At 44.1% G+C, this 15538-nt stretch overlaps 1 protein-coding gene across 2 annotated transcripts in view; it reads left to right on the top strand.

The window, feature by feature from the left end:
• The first annotated feature begins 10940 nt into the window (after positions 1-10940).
• Positions 10941-15538, top strand: part of Prrx1 (paired related homeobox 1) — a 68816-nt gene continuing 64218 nt past the window's right edge. The window contains exon 1 of one of the 2 annotated variants that reach the window (XM_046430122.2): positions 10941-12291. In XM_046430122.2, coding sequence (XP_046286078.1) covers positions 12051-12291 — 241 coding nt within the window. In that variant the 5' untranslated portion in view covers positions 10941-12050. The remainder of the gene's footprint in view (positions 12292-15538) is intronic. The other variant, XM_046430120.2, reaches the window with a different exon arrangement.

The raw sequence follows: 15538 nt of genomic DNA, 5'->3' as shown, positions 1-15538 counted from the left end.
GTGCCTTTGGAGTGTGTATTTTGTATCTGGTTAGAGGAGTCTCTGCTTCCTGATCCTCATGGGAGCTGCTACCCTGTACCATACTATTCACCATGATGTTCAGCCCCACCTGGAGCCCCGAGGAATGGAGCCAGCTGTCTATGGACTCAGATCTCTGAAATCATGAGCCCCTAAATAAACTCTTCCTTCTCGACAGTTGTTCCGGGCAGGTCTTTCAGTCACAGCAGTGAAAACAGCTGACTAAGACAGCTTTGATTTCCAGCTACTCCTAGGGAGTTGATTGTCATTTTTCCTGGTTCATTGGTAAGGCATTTAAAACCATATTGAAGGCATTAGATTTGTCTGGGTACAGCTTTGGTTACATTTGAAGGTGGGACAGTGTGCGTGTTTGTTTGCACAATATAGGTGTGTTTGGTACTGTTTATTATTACTACTTTGTGAAGTATTTATCATTATATTCTTCACTCTTATCTTTTTTGGCAAACATAAAACATTATGAAGTTGAAGTATTTTTGTTTTCTGTTCTGTTTTCTGTCCTGTCCTGTTATTTTCCCCTTTCCTTCTATAAAGGCAAGCACTATCATGAATTTGGTGTTAACCTGGCAATTCTGTATTTTTAAACTTTTACAAGTCCACAAACCCAGGAACAATATTCAGTATTGCCTTGTGTTTTTAAGTCACCATACAAATGTTACCATACTGATATATACTTGTACACATTTTATTCAATGCTATTTTTAAAAACTATGCTAATAGTCCTACAGATCAATCAGTGTAGAGATGTACAAATATTGACGTAGAGCAATCATTTACTTTTAGCTGCTGTATAGTATTCTATCTTATGACTAAAACAGTTATTTAAATTGTGTACTTATTAATAGTTCTGCTGCCCTGTTTTTCTGTCTTTAGTTATGATTTTGGTTTAAATATGTCATTCATTGGTATTACAATGCTGGATTTTTCCCTTTAAATCTTTTCTGACTAACTATGGATAATGAGCTTGATCTGTGTGTACTACTATGGGTGCTGATATGCTTAGCTTAATGTTTTATATTAACTATGTACCCTCACATTTTCTTATTTTCTTCTTTCTATTGATTTTATTGTATTTTCTTAACTTTTTATTTTCCCCTTGTGGATTTGAAATTATATGTTCTATTTATATTTTTTTGGTGGTTAACCTCAAATTTGTAACATACAACTTAATTTAACTAAATTTAAGAAAGTCTAAAATTAACCATTTTCTTTATCTTCCTCACAAAGGCCTTAGAATTATTTCACTCCATGCTTTTATTTTCCATGTTATTTTGTCAAGATTTTGGTCAAATTTGATTTTTAAAAAAGCCATTTTAGCAATTGTTTTTATAATTCCTTATAAAAAATTACAAACATCACAAATGAATAAGCTACCTTGAAGAAAAGTCATTGAATACACAAATGGATTTTTTTTTATGTTCAAGAATGATAATAAATCAATCTTAAAGAGAGTAAATATATTCAAAGTATTAAAAAATTAAAGAAATAATAGAAGACATTAGGGAAAAACAGGAGAGTATGAACAAGTCAATTAATGTTGATAGTCATTAAAATAAAATGATTACATAGATGGGTGGAACAGCAGACCAGATCTTGCTAAAGAAATAGCAAATAAATTGGAAAACAGATCTGAGGAAGTCATTCAAAATACAACAAAGAGATGTTAGAAGATATGAAGGATGATGCACTCACCAATTCCAATACATTTATAAATGCAGAATTGTATCATGCTTTTATTTCATCATTTGAGATTAACATGTAATTTTTCCCTTTCATTCCAAAGTGGTGAATCACATTGGCTGATTTTTGAATATTTAATCAACCTTGCATTCCTAAAATAAACTCAACTAGAGTGTTAAGTATTAGGCTTTGTATAATTTTATTAGATTTGCTAGTATTTTGTTTAGAAGTTTCATGTTTCTATTTGTAAAAATTAGCCTGCAATTTTTGTGTGATTTCATTTTTTTGTAATGTCTCCTTTTGATACTGTTGTAAAGATTATATTGGTCTCATAAAATAAGTTGAGAAGCATTTCCTCTTTCTTTATTCTTCCTCAGAGTTTTTATAATGTTACTATTATTTTTTAAATCATTGGAATTATTGACCCTTACTGCCATCTGAGCTTGAGGATCTTTTGTAGGGAAAATTACACATTCAATTTCTTGAAAAGATATAAAAATTACTTATATGTTTTAATTATTTGTGTTAATTTTGGTAATTTTTATGTGCACATTTCTTCTGAATTTTCAAATTTATTAGAATAAAATCATTGATGATCCTCTCTAAGGATTTATTTGAGGACTGGGGCAATGAGAGAGCACTTCCCTTTGAGGAGCAAGGCCCTGGGTTCTCCCCTCCTGCAAGAAGGGGAAGGAGGGAGGGAGGGAGGGAGGGAGCAAGCAAGGAGAAAAGAGATATGGATAATCTACAGGTTGATATCAATGTTCCCTTGTTGCCCAATATCAGTAATTTATTCTTCTCTTATTCTTTCTCAGACTCTCTAAGAATTTATTGCTTCTCTTGGTCTACTTGAAGTACCTACTTTTAGCTTCACAAATGTTCTCCATTATACCTTTTTTCCCCTACAATATTAATTTTCAACTCTTCCCTTTATTGTTTTCTTTCTTCCATTTTCTTAGTGTTCAATCTGCAGAATTTTGAGATTTTTTGAAATGGATATTTGGATCACAGTTTTTTAGTCCTTTTCTCCTACTATATCTCAAGACTATAAAATCCTCATTAAGTACTCACTTAACTGCATTCTGTAAGTTGGATATATGGGATTTTCACTGTCATGTAGTTCACAATGTTTCTAATTTACATCTTAATTTCTTCCGTTGACCAATGGTTAATGGAACTGAACAGCTTAATTTCCAAGCATTCATTTTTTTAATTGATGTTTAGCTTAATTCCATTTGAATTCTAGCTTAATGACTTAATTGACTAGTGTCAATACTTTAGAAACTTGTTTATGACTCAGCCTATGGTCATTAACATTGTGGGTAAGTTCACCTATGAGTTTGGAAGAACGTACAATCTGCCACTATTGACTTCAGTGTTCTGCGTTTGTCAGGTGGGTCAAGTGTTTTCCAGGTATCCATCTTTTTTTTTAATATTTTTTTTTAGTTGTCAATGGACCTTTATTTTATTTATTTGTATGTGGTGCTGAGAATCGAACCCAGTGCCTCATGCTAGGCAAGTGCTCTACCACTGAGCCACAACCTCAGCCCCGAGATATTCATCTTTTTAACAGATTTCTGTTTTTCTTTTCTTGCCTGATATGGAGATAGGCATATTAAATATCCTTTATGATTGTATATTTTTCCTCTTGGTTTAGCCAATTTCTGAGGTTTATTTTTGGAAGCCTCATTGATAGATACAAAGTTAAAATATATCTCCCTATAACATTGATTTTACTGTCCTTACTAAATATCCTTCTTCATCTCTAACATGCTTCTTATTTTTAAGCCTATGTTATGGGATGCTAATGTCATTTTGCTACTGCTTGCATGAAGTGTTCTTTTCATTTATTTGCTCTCCACTTCTCTTTGACTCTCCTAGCAGCCTATAGTGGCACAGCACTTAAGGCCTTTGTATTGGTATAGTCAGACTATTTGTTTTTAATAAAATTATTACTATATAGTCCTGTGTGGCTTGAGCACAGGGATGTCTTTTGAGATGTGCAACATTAGGTGATTCATCATTGTGCAAACATCCATGCACGTACTTACACAAATCTAGATGGCAGGGGTAGATCACTTGATGTGGGTTCGTGATGTGATCAAGATGAGCTGTGTGAGGCAGTGTGTTTAGCACAGCATACCATCTTACAGTAAGCTTTTTTATTGCTTATAAGTAGGTGTATACTCCAAGAAAGAATGAAAAGCGTGCGACATGTTAGATATGAAAACCAGTATGGTAGTAACAATTAGTAAGTATATGTACTGTACATAATCACGTTGTACTTTTATAAAGTGGGCAGTGATTTCATTTGCAGTGAGTTCGTTTACAGTGAGTTTGTGTGTGCTGGGGGAGGCAGTTCCTATGCTTTCCTGCAGAGTGGGCAGTGGATTCCTAAAATACAAAGGCACATACCACACAAGAGAGGTATATAGTGACTTAGAGCATAGAAGTAGTAGGTTTGTGATCTACAGAATATTTAAAATAATATATTATTTCATTTTTTTAAAAAATCAAGTTTCTCAACTCTACTATTTAAATCCTTGTTTGAGGTGATAAATAGCAAGATAAAAATAGTAGGAAAAGATAATGGAGGTAATGAGAGTACAAAGGGTCTTGAAGGCAACCTTGCCTTTTACACTTGGTGACATTCGCACTATCTCAGTGCCTCCCTTTGAGGCAGACAAGAAAAAAAGTCTCCAAAATTTTGTTACCATTATTTATTGTGTGGCAACACTTGATAAAAGACAGATGAAAGTATATTTAACAGAAGAAAAACAGGAAAAAAGGAGGGTAAAAATATGTACTTAACCTAACAGGTGTAATTAGAAAAGCAACTTCAACCAGCCTGGCTATTTACTCATGAGCTAGCATTTTAGGACAAGTGGAGAACAGAGAGAGGAGGGGAGGGGTCTGCTTAGAAAATTAGAGATTTGTGGCAGGATTTGGGGGAGGAAAGCAGGTAGAGAAGTAGCCTGTGCTGGGCTCCAGATTTATGGGAGCAATAAGCCAAGGAAGGTTATCCAGAGTGGCTCACCCACTGGATACGCCATAAATAAGCAGTAAAGTCAGCCCAAGACCGCACAGGGTTCAACCAGCCAAACCTACTCAGGCCTAAAGCATTTTATAATTGTCTTGTAAGATTCTACCTTACTTCTGCCGAGCCTATAAACAGAGATCCAGGGTCCAAAACTTAGGGATCTCGAGGTTTATTTTTGGAAGCCTCATTAATAGATACATACAAAGTTAAAATATATCTCCCTATAACATTGATTTTACTGTCCTTACTAAATATCCTTCTTCATCTCTAACATGCCAGCCTGGGATCTCTACCCAGATGTCTTCTATAGGGCCAAGAATCTAGAGAGCATGCAGATTCTTTAATTCCCAGAGTAAGACACAACAATCCCACCAGGAATAAACTCTCTTCCTGCAGGGGATTGAGGGATCAGAAATTGTTTCCCTGGTGGCTTTATGTGCTGCTGCTTGCCTAGAACCATTCCCAGTTTTAAGCCTCTTAGTTACCTGCATATGCCCATCCTTAAAGGATTTTCCTAAAATCCTTTCCAGAACTATTAAGAATTGAGCCACATATTCTTCTCGTCCAAAAGAACCTATAACCTGGACCACCTGAGTATGAGGGAAAGAACAGAGGAAGGGAACTAACAGCTGTTGAGTACTGACTATGATGAAGCACTTCCCTTTATTTTCCTTCTTAATCCTCCCAACAGCTATTTGTGGTACATTTGAATTAACCTGGTGAGTAAGGCTTGGTTTCCTCTGGGCAGAGAAGGTATGGTACCTACACTCAGTCTTCTTCTGAGGGCATTTGGCAACATCCTTTTACCACTAATTGATGTGTGCTTATATAACATAAGCATACCTAATGTCATACCTCTATACTCACATGTAGTATGGTTGATTCACCTGCTCCAGTATTACTTAATCTTCAGTTCCAATTTCATAAGCACTTGTCGATCATTTTGTTGCAGGGGCAGTGTGATAGCTAGACAAAAAAATAGATAGACTCCAGTGATTAGCTGGATAAGCTGGAGGTGGTGTTAAGAGGGAGGAATTTGGGATAATTCCTTGGTTTTCTACTAAGAATGAGGAGGAGAGTGGGGAGAAGATGGTTAGTCAGTTTGGGGGGTTAAGTTTAAGTTGGTTTAATAAATGTGCATATCCAGCAAGAAGGTAGCTGTCTTAATTTTAAAGGATTGCTATATGCTAAACACTGGGTTAAATGGACTGCATGCACTTTCACTTAATTTGCATAAATATATGTTGTTGGTTTCATGATTAGTCTTATTTGAATGAGTAAATTGAGAGTGGTAACTTTTCCATTTTGTCCAAGGCAACAGAGTAAATAGGTAATCAACCCTTGGACTTAAAATTTAGACATGTTGACAACAAGCATTAGTTAACCCATGAAAATGTATGAGACCTTCTAAAAAGACAACTTATTTATTGTGATGGACAGTAAGGATGACAGAACTCTGGAGAATATCAGTAGTTAAAAGGGGAAAATCTACTCTAGGCAGGCCAAAAGGCAGTGGTTCAAGAAATAAGGACATAAGGTACAGGAGGAGAATTTTGAAAAGAGAGTGCTTGACACTGTCTATTACAGCAGAGGTGTTTAGTGGAATAATGCCTAAGGAATACTTACTACATTGCCAATATGCAGCCACTGGGGCCTTTAGCTAACGCTGTCCCAATGGTGTTTACAAAGCCAGTGTCCAGTGGTTAGACGAGCAGATGGGTGCAGTGAAACTGCATTAGGTTCCAATTGAATTAGCTGGGCTTACCATACTGTGATAGAACTACCACTCATTCCTTGGAAATGTGATTATTCCTGTTTGCTTTCAGTATTGAAAAAAAAATTCAAAATAATGTGATATGGCTATTGGATGGAGTTGGGCATGGGTGGAAAACATTTGGCCATGGGCATGGGTGGAAAACATTTGGCCATTCTTCCAACAGGAAGAATGTTTCTAAAATGTCACTTATGATTACAAGAACCAGAATTGGAAGGGCAAAGGAGCAGTCGGGCCTAAAGTCTCCTCTTCAAAAACATTTAAAAAATGGGCACCTGCAGAATCCATCTTGCGTTTCACTCTTTCCTGTTTCATTGTTAATGAATATTTACTAGATTCTTAACCATGAGCAAGAGAGGGTTTCCACCCCACAGCATGTTTGTATTGGGGGGAAACCGTCTTCTTTGTGTGTCATGTAACCTGTGGCCTGTCATATGTGATTACCTGTCTGCTTATTAACATGTCAGGGAGTGCAGATCCTGGCTTCTAGTTAGAAGAGAAGCAGAGGGTGGGGGCATTCTGTTAGCCAGATGAGGCAGACTTCTGCCAGCTTCTAGTGCCAGGGAAGCCCTGGACAGTAATCAGTACCAAACCTCTGGGTAGGACCACCCAAGGCACAAGGCTGTGAATTGAACCTCCTTCCTACCTTTGTCTGGTTTCTTGGCAACTTCTTCTTAGTCCCAGCTTCACTCCCACTTACCTGGAGAGGAATTCCCAAATGGGAATCATTCTAAAGGGGGGGTGGGACCAGAAGGAATGGTTGGAAAGCCACTCTCAGAAGCTGGAAGGGTCCTGAGGAAGAGGGTTCTGGTTAGTTACATCATCCAGGGCTTCAAACTTTAATAAATATTGATTGATGGGTGGAAGTCAAAGCTAAATCTGAAGGAAGGCTTACACATGTTCAAAGATTTTAAGCTAGAAATGTTTTCCTTCCAACTATTCCTAAGAGGAAGTTACATAGGGAAAGCAAAGGAGTGATTAAGGAACTACAGGGGCAGCAGCGGCAGGCCACTTTTCTCTAGGGCCTTCCAAGTTCCCAGACCAGGCCTGCTGCCTGCTTGGGAGATGAGCCTGTGCTGTCAGACAGTTTCTCCTCTCTGGACATCTTTCTGCCATATGTTCCTTCTCGAATTCTGGAGGCACTTGGCTCTCTTGGGTAAGTGCAACCTGAGCCTGGAGAACTTTGGTCCACCCCTCTAAGGAGCACTGACTGAAGCCTGAAAGTAGAAAGGATAGGCGCAGTGACCTTTGGGCTTTGGAAGGAATCTCCCCAGCCTGCAGCTGGGAGTGCTGGGAAGAGTGACAGCCTGGCGCCATTCTGTAAATGCATTTGATGCACCTTTGGTTCCTTACTGGGTAAATGTACTGCTTTGAATTTCCCTGTAGAATTGTCCTGATAGTTTTAAATTACAATCCAGAATCTCAACAAATTTCAAATGTTGTGTATAAACATAATCAGTGCAGATCCAATACATTTTTAATTATTCATAGGAAAAAGAAAAGAAAGCACACACTCAAATACCTCACCCCCCAAATAAAAACAGGTGATGCGGGGGACAATTTTGAGGGTGTTGCTTGCCTTGAGAATTTGCTTCCCAGCGGATGTGTGGAATGCAGCCCACCGGGCTGCCGGACTCCCAGTGCTGGGTGATGTGGGGGCAGGAGGACACTGCAGCTTAGACCCTATAGCTGAGACATATGGGGGTAGTCCGCAAGGAGAAGCCTCTCTTGAGTGGTGAAGGGTCCCTTGAAACTTTTGAGTTCCGGCAACCTTCCTGGCATGCCCAGAAAACACCCAGTGTTGGGAGGGGACCCTGTCGCCTGCCTTTCCTTCCTGGGTGGCTGCAAACCTGTCCCTTTCCCTGAGCACGCTAAGACTCTGCCCTTGAATTCCAACTCAGAGCGTTGGGAGTACATTCTGTGCCCCCATAGTCTTCAAAAGCCACACCCTTTGCTAGAGCGAGGGTTCCCTGCCTCTGGCTTCTTGAGCTGAGGCTGGAGCTACTCTGCCAGGGCTGGAGAAGCCTTGCGCAGTTGGTTTGCATTTGAATTTTCAGCCCGAGAGACATTTTGGGTAAATGTTGCGCATAGAAAATCATATATAAACATATTTAGTCGACAAATGTTTAGCAAGTATGTCCAGATGTTTTTGTTGAAACCGTTAGCATCCTAGCTGGTATTGGTACGATTGGTTGGTATTAACAGTAGGCGATTTTCAAAACGCGCCTGATCCCTTTGGAAGAAAGTGGCTAAAATAAGTGGAGACGTCTGACCATGGCTTCTAAGTGCTCATCTAGGACCCGTTTTTCCTTGGTCTCTAGCCATGCGCTTGCACACTGGGACAAAGTTAACTCCCTTCAAAGGGCGAGGTGCCCCCAACTGACGGAAGTCGCTGGGTCTTAGGTGGAAACAGCCTGTTTCGGGATGCCAGAAGTCCCGACCCCTTACCCAGACCTTTGTCTGAAAGGGCAGTTCGGCTGGTGCCGGGTCGCAGAGAAATGCAACTGTGTAAAGGGTGTGGAGAATATGAGAGGAGGGAGAAGCGAGAATCTGCTTCACCGGTCTCGGAAAGGCCCATTAGCCGTGGGACGTGGGGACAAACCGCCGCGGCGTGGTGGGGGAGAGAGAAGGGCCCCTCTGCCTTTCCCCGGAGGACACAGGGCAGGGCGCGAGGTGCCTTCGCTAGGTTCAGTAGCTGCCACCCCAGTGGATGGCAGAAGCTCGCGCGGCAAAGGGCTTCTCTCGGAGGCGGCGGAGCTGGCAGTCTCGGCAGAAGGCAACCCGGACACGCACGCGCGCCCCGGCTCTGCGCCGGCCCATCCCCACGCGCGTCCTACTGGCGGTGCCCGGACGCCAACAGATGTTTATCGCCTAGAGCGGGTTCTGCCGAGACTGAGCGACCTGCGCGGCGCACTGCGCGGCGCTGGCGGGGCTCTGGGCTCCCGGTCGGGGGTACAGGCGGCCCCCAGGGAGAGGGAGGGAGTGGAAGGAGGAGGGGGAGAGGGTGGACTAATGATGAAAAAGTCTCCTCCATCCTGGCTCCTTAATTAAATGCATGGAAAGAACCGAGGCAAGCACATCTGGTTTCAATCTGCAGCCCTTTGATGGCATCAAATGTTCTTTTCCCAGATCAGGGCTGGAAGTTCTGGGCTAACTATGCTGTTTGGAGCCCAGAAACCATTTACACACACTCGGACTCTTCTTTCTCTTAAATCGACCCTCTCGGCTATAGGAGGGGAAAAAAATCTAGCAATCAAGGGAGTAAGGAGTGTGTGTGTGTGTGTGTGTGTGTGTGTGTGTAGTTAAAGAACATGAAACGCTATAAATAAGCATGCAATATTTCACTTACTAGTCATATAGTAACTCATTTCTAATGAGACTATTAAAGCTGTTACCAAATTCAGGTCATGAAAAAAAAAAAAAAAAAACTGCTCAGCACCTCTCTGTCCTCTCTCAGGGCTCAGCAGACGACGACAGAGCTTTGTGCGTGGCCGCGGAGGTGCCTTCGTGGTGGGGGTGCCTTGGTCCTGCTCTCTAACCCCGACCGCACCCTGGCCGGACGCAGAGCAGCGCTGTAGCCTAACGGTACAGCTCGCCCCGGACGTGCTCCTGTCAGCTCCGAATTTGGGCAGTGGGACCCTCTGGGCTTAGTGTCGTCGCAAGAGGACGCGATCTCGGCATACCAAAAAGTTTTCAAAAATGGCAGGATTGAGGGGACGGTTGACATACTTCTAGAGTCCTTTCCTTCAACTAAATAAATCTTTAAATTTTCTATTGCCTTTGGCCCCGAGATTCCTAACCGCAGGGATAACCACGAATCGATTTGGTGCCTTCTAGTCCCGGATCTGTATTCGGTGCGCAGGAAAAGCATGGGAGAGCCTCCCATTATTATCGCTCTTGTTATTTTATTACATTTTTAATAGGCTGTCTCTACTGAGCAGACTAATATGCTTGCTCTCTCGCTCGCTCGTTCTGACTCTCTCTGAACTTCCCTCCCTCCCGCCAACTATTAGAACAACAGAAAACGTTAAAAGGGGGAAGAACAGAAGGAAAAGAAAATTTGTGATAGTCGTGGATTTTTTTTCCCAACAAGTTTCCCTGTAGTTGTTATCAAAACATGCAAATGAGATTTTCCAACAGGATCTTAAACAAATCTGGAGGAGTTAATACCGAAGCAAAATAATCAGCCCGTTTGAAGTGACTGTGGGTTTCAGTTTGTCTTCTCTCCCCGTGATACTATTGCAGGGGAATGATAATTAGACCTTACTTTATAAATCCAAAGGGGCTCTCTCATTCCCTTCCCTCCCTCTTCTCTCCCTCCTCCCTCCCTCTCTCTCTCTTGCTCCTTCCCTCTCCTTTCTCTCTGGCTCTGATGTTGGCAAAGGGGGTTTTCTTAATCAGACTGTTTTTTTGGTCAGAGGGAAAGGAGGAAGAAGGAGATTGTGATGGAGAAAGGGGGTCTGTAAAACGTCAGGCGCGCACAAAGGCTTTGCCACGTAATTACAGGCTCCTATTAAGTCGAGATCTGCCCTCCCAGGGGTCTCCAATTTTCTTGTATTCCCTACAAAGCCTCCTCTGCATGCCAGTTTGTGCCTTTTGAAGTGCCAGAGAGCTTCTTGATCCAACTGAGAAGGAAAAAGGCGCTCAGCAAGAAGAGGGAGAGAGAGAGAGAGAGAGAGAGAGAGAGAGAGAGAGAGAGAGAGAGAGAGGAGAAAGGGGGGACCCACGCCACCCTCCTTCCTACTCTTGAAGCCCTATTTTTTATTGTATTTTTTTTTTTTTACTCCTTACGAAAAGTGAGAATCCTGCTCGCTAATACATCTGCAAGACATCACCCTCTCCTCCTGAAACTTTAGTCACTCCTGAGAATCCACAGGAGTGCAGAGAGGGGGGAACACGTTTGCTTGAAGATGTTTTAAAGCTGGAACAAGCCTTCTTCTGTTGGTGCTTGAACTCTTGCCGGGGAATAACTCCTTTAACCTTTTTTTTTTTTTTAACCCACTTTGATACTTCTCTCCCACCCCTTTTTCTCTCTTCTTCTGTTTGCCTAACTCCCCCGCCCTGCTGGCCTCCCCTTTCCTCTCTCCCCCTTATTATTATTTTTAGTGTGTGCGTGTGGATGCTTTTTGAGAGTTGGAAGGGATTTTTTTTTTTTTTACTCCTGACTTAAACATAGGGTAACTTTTTAAATTTTATTTTTTGGTGTGGATTATCTCTTTGGATCGCGCCGGACTTGGCTTCAGGAAAGCAACTAAGGCTGCAGGAGGCTGCGGGTGCAGAACGCTCTGCTCTGCTGAAAGGGGTCCCCCCCCCTCTTTTCCTTTTTTTCTTTTGGCCTTCCTATCCTTTCTCTCTCCCCCTCTCTCTCTCTCTCTCTCTCTCTCTCTCTCTCTCTCTCTCTCTCTCTCTCCACTCCCCCCTCTTTCTTCCCCACTCGGCTCCTCTCCCCCCTCTCGCCCACAGCGTTTGGTGTTGATTCGAGCGGGAAGAGGGGGGTGGGTGGGATTGGAGGGGGAGACCATGACCTCCAGCTACGGGCACGTTCTGGAGCGGCAGCCGGCGCTGGGAGGCCGCTTGGACAGCCCGGGCAACCTCGACACCCTGCAGGCGAAAAAGAACTTCTCCGTCAGTCACCTGCTAGACCTGGAGGAAGCCGGGGACATGGTCGCAGCCCAGGCGGACGAAAGCGTGGGCGAGGCGGGCAGGAGCCTGCTGGAGTCGCCGGGACTCACCAGTGGCAGCGACACCCCGCAGCAGGACAGTGAGTGAGGGGCGCGAGCCCAGGGAAGTGTGTGCCGGGGATCGAGGGCGGAGGCCCAGGTAGGGAGGCGGGAGCGCGCCCATGACCCGGGGAAGGAGGTCGGGGTTTTCTAGGAGAGGTGGTGGCAGCCGCCAGAGAAATGGCCGGTCAGCATATAGGGCGCAAGGGGCGAGGAAAAGAGGCTCCGCGGAGGGCGTAGCCGAGGCAGTCGGGGAAAGGCTCCGTGGCCGGGAACGCTCGGAGGCCTTGCGGTCTGGGGCAGGGACTCTGACCGCCAGGGACTTCCTTAAGCCCTCAGTCCCGGGCGAGCGCCGCTGCCACGACATCCGGCAGGCGGGGCGAACGGACTGGGCTCGGGAAGGGTCCTGCTGGGGCGCAGCCTGGAAAGCCAGCTCGGTCTGAGCACAGCAGCGGGTTAAGCTGCTGAGTGGGGTCGGGAAGGCTTCTCCCGGGTAGGTGGGAGTGCCCGGTGCGCAGGAGCCCCACTGCCGCTGCGCAGGCTGCCCACCCAGAGCGGGCACCCAAGGCCTGGCAAGCCGCGAGCAGCGCGGGTACGCCCGCCCTCAGTCCCTCCGGCTGCTCTCTGTCCCCTTCTTTCGCCTCCACCTGCTGATGGGTTTGAGACTTAGAAATCCGGTTGATTTGGGTAAAGTCAAGCGAAGCAAAGGGAATGCGCTTTAGAAGTAAATCTGAGATCCCCGTCCGGAATGATTCCGCACAAGAGGGAGACACCAGGAATCGCGGGCTTCATTGCTGAAGCTGGTGTCACGTTTGAGTAGCTCTATCTGTTGGCCTCTAACCCTCCAGAAAAGCCTACGCTTAAGTGCCCGTCCCCATCCTCACCGACTGATATGGCCCCCCCTCCCCACCACCATGAAAAGCTCGCCTGGCATTAGCTTTGTCTCTAAAACGTAACTGCAAGTGTATTCCATCCTCCCTGAGTCTGTAACAGACCTGTCACTTGGCTCATTCCAGGTGACATAGGCCGAGATATGCTCAGATACTACCTCTGTCCTCCATCTTGCCAGTCAGAAGGGGCTGGAAGTTCTGAAATGATTCATTTCCACACCATTATTTGCTAATAGCTGTTTTTTGAAGTTTGGAACCTGTGGGTGCCTGCTACTATTCTAAGATTCTCACAAACATTATCCATCTCTGACTTTCAGAAAATAGACATGTAAAGCAAACTGGACTCAGAAACAGTTGGACTCAGTGGAAGTAGGTACCAAGGGAGAGGCCTTCTCTGGGGTCAGGGTACCACTCTTACCCTGCTTTTTTAGCTTAGGCCTGGAAGCCCCTTGGTGATTTTCGCCAGGAGTGACCTGGGACCAATCTACCCAATGCCCACTTACTTTATGCAGAGGGCCTCAGGGACTGACTGGCAAAGGAGATTTGCCAGGCCCTTAATTAAAGAAAGGCAGCCAACTTTGAGGAATGAAGAGTCAATATCCAGAGTAAGGGCTAGGAGCTGCCACAGGTTATTTTAATTTAATTTTTTTTTTGAGGGGGAATGGGGTGGGAGATGGGGGGTTTGCAGCTTTGGATTTTCTGCCCCTGCTTGCAGTGCCAGCAGCAGGACCAATGTGTTTGCTAGGCTCTTTTAGCAGTAACAAAATGCACTGTGAAATACTATGATTATTTTAAAACATTTACCAGGGAAAATGTAAAAAACATGTAAACACTAGAAGAATAGTAGTTGGAATCTCACAGCTCTTATTCTAATATTCTTACTCTCTGCAATGGCTAATTATTAATTACAACATTTACACTGTCAGAGGTCTGAAGGCTGGACCCCCAACAGTAAACAGGACTGCAAAGAAACTGCTGCGTAGACCAGGGTGGAGCAGGAGAGAAAAGTCACTGTTGCTTTGCCCCAAGAGAAGGCAGGAGGATGGGAAATGCAGGACCAAGGCCCTGGCCTCTGCAAGCCCAGGGCCAAGGCCACGGGTGAACATCAGATTCTGCAGGGATGCAGAAGGTACCTGTGTTTTGGCTTCTTTGAGTGGATGCCAAGAGAAGGGAGCTCTGGGTTTGTTATGGTACTCTAGTAGGTACCTAGGGAAGCTAGGTGTAAAAGCTGGCTACAATACCCAGGAATGATTTGTAAGTCAAAGGAGATGGCTGGGAGACTGCCTGGGATTGGTGAATGGCTCCTGGAGCCACCAAGGCCACACCACACATGTGGCATTTGCTGGGACATTTTAGGGTTGTGGGCACAGTTGGGACCATTTATTCTGGGAGAAGGGTACAAAACTATGGGAATCTACCCTGGAGATACTACAGCCTATCCCCTACATATGAAGAGTGAAGAGGTCTTGGGGGAGAGGACCCAGAAAAGAATAGACTCCAGAGGCCAGCCAGGGAGAGGATTTATTCAGAGGATGGTCAATAATTTGGGAAGGAAGTTACAGAATGCAGAGCAAGGAGATGAGAAAGTGGCTGAGAAAATATATATATGTGGAAGGCCTTATTTCCAGAGACCTGGGTTTGGGGCTATGCTAACAAATAGTTTGTTGCTTTTCCTTACCTCCTTCCTCTCCTTGGGGCTATGCTAACAAATAGTTTGCTGCTTTTCCTCACCTCCTTCCTCTCCTTGGAAATGATAATGCGAGAGTCTAAGGATGATGGTGGAGTTACTGTCCCTTAGTTCTCAGGCTCCCACCAGGAGTTGCAGAGGAAGTTGTAAGCTGCTTGGAAATCAAGACCTGTGGGGTTGAACTGGTCCTCCAGCCTGCAGTGGACCTGAGGATGGGTCTGTGAAACAGAGGAGAGGGGAGTCTCTGGGCAGAAGAGTGCTAGAGCAGAAGTCCTGGCTTCAAGGCACACTGGGAGTCACAGGGATTGAAAAATTGCATCAGGAGCCCGGTGTTTCTTACAGCCAGCTGAGAGACTCCTCCAGAGTGGAAAAAGATAATTTCCATTGGAGAGATGGAGAACAATGAAAAGATAACTTTGACTTTCCCAGCTTACAGAAACGGTTCTTATCCCTGTCCTTTCTAAACTTTCTGTTTGGAGGAAATTAGCAAACAGCCCTCAACTTACTCTTTCAATATTAGCTTCTTAAATTTTGCAAAAATTTAAATTACAATGTGGTCCCAGTGTAGCGAAGAGGAACTGAGCTGGGCCCAAAGTGAGTGCTTCCTCCTGAACTACCCCACTCCCCATCAGCATCCCAGCTCCACCCCTGATGTTGAGATTCATTCTATTTTTCTTTCAATAGAAGGATTTATTTTCCCTTTTAGCTGAT

This window comes from Marmota monax, unplaced genomic scaffold (genome assembly GCF_021218885.2).
Source record: "Marmota monax isolate L192 unplaced genomic scaffold, Marmota_monax_Labrador192_F-V1.1 WCK01_AAM20220418_F8-fsc00055, whole genome shotgun sequence".
Classification (NCBI taxonomy): Eukaryota; Metazoa; Chordata; class Mammalia; order Rodentia; family Sciuridae; genus Marmota; species Marmota monax.
Note: the sequence above shows the minus strand (reverse complement) of the source record. Positions and strands in the feature narration are given on the sequence as shown.